Source organism: Ochotona princeps, chromosome 7 (genome assembly GCF_030435755.1).
Source record: "Ochotona princeps isolate mOchPri1 chromosome 7, mOchPri1.hap1, whole genome shotgun sequence".
Lineage (NCBI taxonomy): Eukaryota > Metazoa > Chordata > Mammalia > Lagomorpha > Ochotonidae > Ochotona > Ochotona princeps.
In genome coordinates this window covers 83461446-83472480 of record NC_080838.1, presented here as the reverse complement: position 1 = coordinate 83472480, position 11035 = coordinate 83461446, and the positions used below count along the sequence as shown (strand labels likewise).

The window sequence follows — 11035 nt, the reverse complement described above, 5'->3', positions numbered from 1 at the left end:
CAGCTCTCCGTGTGAATAACAAACTGGAACGGGCCCGACCGCTGTCACGATTTACTGCATGAACAGATAATCCTCCCCAGTGAGCTGCTCCAGCAGTCTTAGCCCAGTTTGTATGACTTCAGAGCCAGTCTGCTTTCTGCTATTTTACAGCCTGAAATTCCCATTCGCTTAATCATCCAGAGCTGATTTGGCATTCAATCAAGCTTTGGTTTCTGTACCTGAGGATCAAGAACAACAGAAGTAGCTTCCAGGGATGCTTAAATCCAAGCACAGTGTCTGCACGAACGTGGAGTTAGTGGATGACGTCATCTCTTGGGAGCAACCCTGTGAACACCCCAGTATTCTAAGAGCATTCCTGTCACTCTCCTAAAACCACAGTTGTAGAAACACAGGAGACCCAGGTTGCCAAAGCCTGGTACTACTCTGCACCGCAAAATGAGAAAATGGCTACTTTGCATTTTGAGTTCCTGGAAGAACTTCAATGCAGTTCTGCTCGCATATCCTGTAGAGGCTTTACGTACAAAGCCAGTCTGATCCATTGCAGTGTAGTGGCAAGGAAACAATCTACCTGCCGTTCGTGCGATTCGGAAAAGTTCCACTGAATGAAGACAGTCGCTCCTTCCCACTCCAGGTGCACAACTTCACTCGTGTCTTTATCTAGAATAGTGCTTAGCATGCAGTAAGTCACCGGTAAATATTTAGTGAACCTAATTGCTAAGAGAGAGGGAGAACTCAAATCAACAGACTGTACGAATGAACACCACAAAATAAAGTTTGAAAAAACCCCAAAAGAGTATTGTAATGTGCAAGAATCAGAAGAAAATTTTGTCTCACATATTTAAAAATCAACCAACAAATAAAAATAACCAAAACAAGCAATACTACATCTGAGAATTATTATTTTTTTTGGAGATTAAACAAGGGAAGATGAAACATTGGCAGGTGACGATGTAAAAGGAATTGGAAATATAAAGAAAATATTAAGGGCAAGGAAAAGACGATACTTTGGAAGCCAAATAGTGAAGTGAGGGTCAAACTTGAGCCAATAATACAAACTTGAAGAAAAAAAATACAGTTTTAGAAGGTAAAACATAACAGAGGAAGGTGAGTAATCTGAAGATTTGAATATTTCTGAGATTAAAACAGAAATGCCCCCAAAAATAACTCATGTTAAAATACAAATGCTAGTTTTCAGAGTTATGCAATGATCAGAACAGTCTTGTTCATATTAAACCAATAAAATGAATGTTGCAATTAGACATTTCATAATGAAACCTTCAAAGTACAAAACAAGAGGAAAATAAAGGACTCAGGCGTCCTATAACAAAACAGAAGCGGCTCTGACTTTTACCTTATACAAAATGCTAAATGTGGTTTATTTGAGTTTTCACATGAAAAATTGTGTTGTAATGAATTGGTTTCATATTTAGTTCTCCCGGTGAAAGAAAAGTCATTGTTAAATACTCCTGATGTCATTATATATATTTTTCCCAAATGCCATATTTAAATTTTTTAAATTTATTGTTAACAATAGCACATTGCCTTATGCTGAGAAAAAGCAAACCACGATTTATTCCCTTAATGTGCCATGCTAAGACCCATTTCCTTGTGACCCTATTACTACGGTTACACAGCGTCCTGGGGACAGAACACGCACATCTGCCCTGTAACATTAAATCTGAATGAGTTTGAAGCTCTGTTGATTCCTGACGTCATACACTGCAGCAAGAAAGTACCTGGTGTTTGGCTGAACTAACCCATCCCTCCGCAGAGTCTGGTCACACGTTCATCAGGCCAAGCTGCCCCTCACCTTTTTTCAAGCATCTCTTACTTCACTATCTTCTTTCCTGCAGACAGAAATAGAACTAACTTTCTCTAGTTCAGGAAATCATCCCGTGGCTCTGCAAACCACACGTGGGTGTCCTTATTGTCCACCACTTGCTCTGGGTTTACTAGAGTCTCAACAAATATCGGATTCCTAGCCATTCGAATGATGTAAACACAGACCCTGAATTTAAAGTAAATAGATGAAGCTGAGCTGGTTGAGGACAACGTCATTTTTGCCTAAGAATTCTTACAATTTACCTTTGAAAAATCTCTCAATTTCATGTGATTTCTTTTGTTGTTGTTGCTGTTGAGCCTTTCTTCTTTGATGATTTTTTATTATAGTTAAAAAATGAGTCTAATTCCTTTAACCTTGATACTCCTTAGTTTTTTTTTTTTACCACTCTAATTTAGTTCTTCAGTTCCACCCTATGGTACTGTGTGGCATGATCTCCATGTGCTAACAAACCACCACAAGACATTTGGACAAACCAGGGAGAAGACTAGTGCATTTAGTGATCATTTGTTCATAGTTCAATGCCAAATCCCTCTCCTGCTTGCCCAGGTTCTGTGTAACTCAGCACGGAGGACCGTGGGAAACCCCTGCAGAGTGGTGGCCTTTGCCTAACCAGCTGAGTAACAGTGATTTTGGTCTGGTGGACACACACCTGTTCAGATTTTCTTCACAAGTGCCATCATACTACTTGTTCTCTGGGTGCATTTCTCAGTCACGCAAATGGAACTCAGTGATTGTTACAACAGCTTGTGGTCAAAAGATATTTTTTGTTCATTGTGCTCATCAGGAGTATGACATCAATGTAAGTGTTGGAATCAAGATTAGAACTCAAGACTTTCCCGTTTTCCTTGCTGACTCCCTCACAGCCATACGTCTTCATGTTGTCTGGATCTCTAACCCGTAATCCTTATTTGCCTCACAGTGAAACAGACATGATAACTGGTCAATGTCAGGTGCTTTGGAAGTTAGGAAATTTCTGGAATTCTCTGGAGGACTATCACAGCTCAGAGGACGGGGAGAATTTGAGCAAAACGGGTCCACTTGAAGCTCACAGAGAAGTAAGAACAGGCTCGTTGAAAGACTACTGCTCTGTTGAAAGCTTAAACGGAGTGATTGCATGGCGCACTATAGTACTGAGGAAACCACTCAGACTCAACAGAGCCATTTTCCAGGTTGCTCAGAGGGGGATACTCATTGTAGGACTATCTGTTAGTTCCTGCAGCCTGGGCAAGTTTCAGTCCCTGTGATTCTTGTGATTGACAATAATTCTTCCTTCTTGTCGTTGTCACAGAAGCTGTTGATACTCCAGAAAGAAAATATTGTCTGGTATATTCAGAAAGCAGGATTTATGCTAATAGGCACAGTTTTATTTATTGAGATTTAGCAACTCTTTTTTTTTTTTAATTATTAAGTAAGAGTCCCTGTGTACAGTAGGGCCATTTCCACGACCCAAGCTATAAGAGTGATTCAGGTCACAGTAGGCCAAGGTGGAGGGCTGCAGTGAGCAGCACATTTTGGACAGCAATACAAGTGTTGGATATGGTCCCCGGCTAAGTCATAGAAAGCTAATTCTAGATGGAATTGACTAACTTGCCCACTCCACCCCCTATGGCAGCATACTTTTTATGCTCAAAAGGAAATAGACTTCTAGATCGTAGAGAAATTATGGGGGTGGATAGGGTAGAGGGATCAAAGCCCACGGATGGCTTCAAGGGGCAGAGTGGGAGAGACATTGTGTGTGGAAAGTGGGCGTGCAGAGGCAAGGCAATCAGCCATGTCACAACTGGCTCTAGGTGGCCCAGGGCAGCTTCCTGACTGAAGATCCCTTCCCACGAGAGTACATCCAGTGTCCATAAAGCCCCTTGTGAAAAGAATCAAAAAGCATGACTAATGGGATGACTGGCTCAGAATGATCCAGAAAAGCCATTATCTTTATTCCTTATCCCCAAGCAAAAATGCTGAAACTATTACAGCCTGGTAGGAAAAAAGTCACGTTTTATCTGTTTCCAATGAATTCCAGTATCAGTTCTAAACTCTTTTGGAGTAACATATTTGAATATTTTATATTTTAAAGCCTATGGAATTCTTGTAACCTAAGTCGACTACAGAATGTTTTGCCTATAAACAAAGCATGTCCTTATTTATATTTGCTTATCCTTAGGTACACATTTAAAATTGAAATGTAATACTGTACTTGACAGTATGCTTATAAATATGAAATAATTCAAAACCACCATTAATGTTAATACTTGTGTATTTATTGCTTTTGACTAACATTTTCACTATGGATTATATGTCAAATATGGAAAAATGTTTAACAACTATATTCTCCCTGAAAGACTAGTTTTAAATGACTGCATGGGCCCTTCAGTGGCTGCTCGTCAAGGCTCTGTGCCGAGCTATTAGGAGAAAATTCCCGACATTCAGTTTCTTCCCAGAATGATTTTGACTTAACATCCAGGCTTTCCTAGCTGCTCCCAGTGCACCGGGTCTTTAGTTAGCCTGCGTCTGGGAGCTGACAGGACTCAGAAATTCTTAGGGACTCAAAAAAGGCTTGTAAAGTCTTCCTAATACTCCTTCTGCTAGCTCACTCCATAGAATGTTCACCTGCTTGTGAGAGCTATCAGTGCAGGTGCATATTGGCACCTTGGGGAGACAAAGAGCAAGAATAACAGCAGTTATCTTTCTGGGTCCCACTTACTGCACTTAACACAATGACCTCCAATTTCATCCATTTTATCAAAGGAGTCATGATTTCTTTCTTTCCATGATATCAAACAGAATGTCTATCACCAGATGAATGGATAAATAAAATTGGATATTTTTCCCTTTATTTAAAAAATATGTTTTACTTATTTGCTAGGTACAGTTCTAAGAACAAAGCCATAATTCCCCTGCTCCTCCCTTTCCTCTTTCATTTTCTTCTCTTTTTTCCATTATTCTTTTTCCTTAATTTTTGCGAAGGTGTGCTTTCAATAATCCACTTTGCAAACAGAGGCTTATTTGGCAAATAAAAAGTAAGGGGCTCACAGTACCACAGAATGTAAGCACATCATATTCATTCCTGTACACTTTTCTGTATTGGCTGTTACGTAGAAAACATATATTTATCTTTTGGGGATTGGCTTATTTTGTTAAGCATAATGGTTTCTGGTTGCATTCATTTTGTTGCAAAACACAGGGTTTCATTAAATTCTATGGATGAGTAGTATTCCATAGTGTGTGTGTGTGTCTGTGTATGTATATGTATTTACGTAGAGATATAATATTTAACCAGTCATCAGTTGTTGAATATCTGGATTGATCCCATACCTTACCTATTGTGCATAAACACGGGGGTACACGTAACTTTCATTGCTTATTTAGTTTTGTTTGGGTAAATAACCACTAGCACAATGGCTAGATAATATAGTAGACATTTTTTCAGATTCCTGAAGAATATCCATACTGTATTCCATCATGATTGTACTAGTTTACATTTTCACTGATAATGATAATGGTAACTTTATTTTTTAAAATATTTATTTATTTTTATTACAAAGTCAGATTTACAGAAAGGAGGAAAGACAGAGGAAGATCTTCCATCCATTGATTCACTCCCCCAGGTGGCCGCAATGGCTGGCCCAGAGCCAAGGCGAAGCCAGGAGGGCACTGGCTCTCACTTCAGTGATAACTGACAGCATCCGCCCAGCACACACTCCGTCCTGCCGCTCCCATAATGCACAGAGCGGTGCTCGACGCCACATGCGAAGGGCTCGCGGTGGCAGCTCGTGTGCAGCTGTGTGCTCTGGGGATCTCCCATGTGTGTAGTATGGGCTCAGCCACTTGAGCCACACGTACTGTCTGCAAAGGGACACATTGCCAAGGAGTTGGAATCAGGGGTGAAGCCCAGGTTTACAGGTACTCTGACATGTAATGCAGGGGTCTCAGGTGACATTCTCGTCTGTTCCATAGAATGCCTCGCTTCCGGGTTGACTTTCACTTGGTGCAAAGAACCGGAAGCTGCAGCACATGTGGTGTTGCCAACTCCTGCGCAAAGCCAGGCAGCTAAGCCTGCGCCCGCAATCCCTGGCCCTCAGACACAGAAGCCACAGTTGCTGAGCTCACAGAGGCCTTCATGTGTCTTGACGTCAGGATGTTGCAATATTATTTTTGCGCTCTGTCTCTGTGTCATCCTGGCCAGGCAATTTCAAGGCCTGTCCAGCCTCTTTCCCTGTCCAGCCCCTTTCCCTGTCCAGCCCCTTTCCCTGTCCAGCCCCTTTCCCTGGTGACACTGCATTGTGTTTCAGCTCAGTTGTTTTCAAAGAAGGCAGCACTCTGTAACAAAACTTAAAGTTTCTTCTCTGTACAACCCAGTCATGGTTCAATTTTTACCAAGAGGATTGTGAGTAACTTCCCCTTATAAATGCAAATTCTCAAATACATTCTAAATGTCATCATGTATGCCTCAGATCAAAACACAAATCTTACTCTGTGCTTTTAAAGATTTATTTTAGTCATTTGAAAGGAAGAGTTATACAGAGACAGGGAGTGAAGGAGAGGAAGAGAGATCTTTCATCTTCTGGCTTATTCCCCAGGTGGCTGCAATGGCCAGGGCTGGGTCAGGCCAAAGGTAGGAGCCAGGAGCTTGCATGCATGATTCCAAGCACTTGGGACACCCCCTGCTCTTTTTCAGGCATGTTAGCCGGGGGATGGATTTGAAGTGGAGCAGCTGGGACTCGAACTGGTGCCCAAATGGGATGGTGGTGTCAAAGGTGGCAGCTTTACCTAACACACCTCCTTATTCATTACTTGACCTTGTGACCACCCCGGCTTCGCGCCCCTCCCTGCCCCTGTTCCTTATTGGCCCAGCCCTGAGGGCTTCCTCTTACTGTTCCTTAACTTCCTGGAACACTGACTCTCCCACCATCCCTGTCTAAACTAATGGCTCTTCTCAAGTTTTTCTTGGAGCCTTAATTCTTTTTTATTTCTTTGCTACAAAAACAAAAAAACAACAGTGTGCTAAGGAATGCCCACATTATGGCACATGCAACATTTTAGCAGTTTTTCTGCATAGACATTTCCCCACAAATCTTACTCAGATTTCTAATCCACTAACTTTCTCAGAGCCTAGAACAAAAGTCGATTCTCAACATATTGTTACGTATAAGAGCTGATTGTTTAGTGCTTACCTGTGAGAATTTACTAGATCCATATCTACAGTGCAAACCGTGTGGTTTTCAAGATTCTCTATATCTGTATCTCTAGATAGCTGACATCTCTAAGGTCATGAGCAGTCAATTTTTAAAACATGTTTTGTTAGAATAAGCTGTTAAGCCAGCCTGGCTCTGGACACGCCATCGGAGCTCCTCCTGAGCAGTCCCTGCTCCAAAAGCCTGCTGGCACTGTGGCTCCTAGGAGCTGGGAGGCACGCAGAGTGCGCACCTCTGCTTCAGTGACATCATTGGTGACGCACGCAACACGAGTCTTTCTTTTCCGAGCAGTAGCCCATTTGTGTTTCCATATAATAACAAAATTCTTGACAGACGCCTCCAGTTCTCCTGCAGTCAACGACTTTGAAATAATCTCCAGGGTCTATATAAAGAAATAACCAATGTTACTCTTGTAGGACCATTTCAAGAGTTAAATAGTGGCCATTTTCACACTTAGAGACGTGGTAAGGAATGGCACATACACGCATAAGAAGCAGCTTTCTACAGGTCACATTTTGTGTTCTAAACTACTAAAATCACTGCAAATGTGCGGCTCTGGTCCTTTGAAAACTTGTCCATCTTTTTAAGAACCTATGTGAGTAATACCCAAGGTTCATGGACACACTGGGAGACACAATGACTCCTGACCCCTGCTGTGCTATTGTACATTTAGGATGGGGGTAATGACACTTTGCTTTTCCTTTTCCTTAGGAAGATCAGACTAGGAAGTTCATTGACACGAAGGCCAATTCCATAAGGATGGAAAATTGGGTGGGATAAAACAGACACTATAGTTGGTAGGACTTTGATGGATTTTACTCTAATTGGCTAACACTCTTGTCCTCCCCGATGTAGGCTGCTGAACTTGGGGCCTATTTTTGCTTCAGGGCCAGAGATTATATTTGAATTAAGCAAAAAATATTTTAATGGCTGTGTTCTCCAGGCCCTGATTTTAAGCAAGCCCTATGAAGGAGTCTGGGGATTCATCAGGAGTCTGAACCCTGCTAAAAACATCTTAAAGAGGAGTTGTTGGTCCGTTGCTGCTTGCCATTCCCCCTATCCTCATCCAAGCAGACTGTCTTGGAATCCTTCCCTTTTATCCACAACTTGTTTATTAGACGTTACTTAGAAACACAGAAAGGTAATAAACATATTCCAAGTGATAACCTATCTTCCTTATTCCCAGCAATCACCACCAATCTCCCTGGGCACCTGGCACTTCACAAATATTCAGTCAGTTGTGCTAGAGCCAGTGGCTTGCAGGGCTCATACATGACAGAAGCAAAATGTTCTACCAGTATCGTCTCCTCTGGTTACTGTGTTTGGCTGATGTCAAGATCATAAATGTGGCTTCAGATAGTTTTCTCCAGGTTCCTCTCAACTCCATGTTTCACGGGAAGCTCAGCAATGCAAACCTAGAGGACACTGTGACAATCTCACGGTCTCCCTGACATGGCAGGGCTGACAGGGCAGGCCAAGCCATCATGTCATGTCTCTGCCAACCACTGCTGCTCACTCCTATCTGCTACAGTTTCCTTTCCTTTGCAGACTGAGTGTTTCTTGAGCACCTAAATTGTTCCAAAGTTAGGCACCTGACTTACCATAAAAAGGTGGGGTGCGTGGGACTATGTTGTCTCTAAATTGTTCCAAAGTTAGGCACCTGACTTACCATAAAAAGGTGGGGTGCGTGGGACTATGTTGTCTCTAAATTGTTCCAAAGTTAGGCACCTGACTTACCATAAAAAGGTGGGGTGCGTGGGACTATGTTGTGGTAGTTTCCTTGGCGTGGTGACCGCGGATGTTTTTGTTCAGCAGGTAGCTGCTGGGCTACTGTGGCAGGCTCAGTGGCTAAGTGGTCTGCATCCTGGGAATGGGGCAGTTCTGCAGGAGCATAAGGCATAGCATAAGGATCTCTGAGCTCTCCATTTGACATACCTGTGAAGAAGAGGCACTTGCATCCCTGAGGGTGATGGGAAGGGCCCAGTTGGAAGGGGTGATGTTTTAATCGTGAGTGTGTACATCTGTGTGTAAGAAGCTGTGTGATGTGACTACGAGCCTACACAACTCCCCCAGCCAAGAGGATCGTTTGCTTTGGGTCTCTTCAGTGTGGCTGTGGTGAGCTCTTGAGACTGCGTGACTCCTCTGCAAGGACAAGGGAAACGCTCAAAGGCAGAGAGGGGGGTCAGTGATGAACACGTTCTCTGGTAAGCTTATGCCACCAGTATTCTAAAATGTCATTTTCAAATCCACTCAGTCTCCTTCCCCAAAACCCTGTTAACAAAATGCACCCTATGGATGACATTGCAGCCTAGTAGATTAAAACACTGCCTGTGAAGCCATCATGACATACCAGTCTGCCAATGAGGCCTACCTGCTCTGCTTCTAATCTAGCTTCCTATTAATGTGCCTCTGAAGGCAACAGAGCGAGGCTCAAGTACTTACAGGCTCCTGGCTCTGGCTTGGCTCAGCCATGGCTACTGCTGCTACTTGGACAGTGAATCAACGGATGGAAGATTCTCTCTCTTTCCCTTCCTTCCCTTTCCACTTCTCTGTGCTTCCCTGTGTCCCTCTCCTCTGTCTTTTAAATAAATAAACTGAACCCCTCTGTCTTAAAAAAGTGTTCCTGTATCTTAGCCTAGGTTTCCACCCACAAACTGTAGAGAGAATGGACATCCAGGATTAGGCCCCGCGTTGTACCTGGAAACAGCAGAACCGCAAGCAACAGGCTGGCGAAGGACGCGGAGAAGCCCAGCTCCATGTCTTCCAAGGGAGCCCAAACCTGGACGATGCCGAGACGGGTGGGCAGCAGCGGGTTCCCTTATGGAAACGGGCTGGGTGAGTGGGCTGGAAGCATGGGAAGATTGCATTCTAAAATGGTTTCCCAGCCACAAAAGACGTGCAGAGACATATTGTATTCCCAATCTTATTAGAAAAACACTTGAGCCACTTTTTTTTCAGGAAATGAATAATATGCGTGAATGCTTTCTGTAGGCTTAATTAATACAAGTCAGGAAAAGAGAAGCTTAATGGAAAGATGAAAGTCACAGGGAAGGGAAATAGATACGCCATTACAAAATCCCTCACTTCTCAGTGTCTTTGCCGTAGCTCTGCAGTTCATGAGGAACTGGGGTAAATGCAGCTGCGCTATTGCCTCTAGCCTGACTGCTGAACACATTTGCTTTGGTTTAAAAACTAATGCAAATATGACTGGATTTTGAAAGCTGTCATTTTGTGATTTTCTGCCAGCAGTTTGAAGCCATTCAAACACTCATTCCTTTTCTTTGTCTGCCCTGAAACTTGCCTCTCTGCCTCTTCATTTCTTTGCACACCATCTGTTTATTTTTAAATTGACCCAGCCTTCCGCATTTCCCGCCGCAGCTTTAGTCCCCAGACAACTCTTGTCCATGTTATTGGGTTCAGTTCAATTCTGCTTTTTTTCTTGGATTTTCTTTTGTATTGATAATTAAGCACACACTCCTGGTTTCTCTTTCTCCACTTTTTCAGGCACAGAGATTTGCTTTGCTGTGTCATCTGAGACATGCATAAAACAGTTCTGAACTTGAACCATGCTAGCGTAGGAATTTTAGTATCATACAATGTGCAGTGAAATGCCAGCGACTCTGCCAAGGGTAGTGTTTGTTCCGTATGTTTCATTTACATGCATATCGTGGTCCAATGTGAGATGATAGCATAGATAACTGTTGTAAAAGGAAACATTTATATTCTATCCAGGAAAAAGACATGACTGGATGGAGAAGCAGCAGCTGCAACAATGAGACTGAGATACTGAGGAAAGTCCAGAAGATTCTGAGCCATGGCATGTGTGTGCAGGATTAGAGCCATGAATAGATATGAATTTTGTTACTGTAGAAGTATGTGCACAAAAGATGTGCCAATTCTTTTTATATCTCAGGACACAGATGCCAATCAACAACAATGTTAGCAGAGCAGATCTATGGCCCAATAACTGAGCCACCAGGCAGGGCATTCATGTCCACGTTGG

At 42.8% G+C, this 11035-nt stretch overlaps 1 protein-coding gene across 1 annotated transcript; it reads right to left on the bottom strand.

The window, feature by feature from the left end:
* Window positions 1-7080: 7080 nt before the first annotated feature.
* On the bottom strand, window positions 7081-9795 carry LOC131480789 (sperm-associated antigen 11B-like). The gene is made up of 3 exons (XM_058666737.1): window positions 9730-9795; window positions 8770-8913; window positions 7081-7414 (listed from the first exon to the last, which is right to left on the bottom strand). The coding sequence occupies exons 1-3, from the start codon at window positions 9788-9790 to the stop codon at window positions 7281-7283; spliced, it is 339 nt and encodes a 112-aa protein (XP_058522720.1). The 5' UTR covers window positions 9791-9795; the 3' UTR covers window positions 7081-7280.
* Between the last annotated feature and the right edge of the window lie 1240 nt (window positions 9796-11035).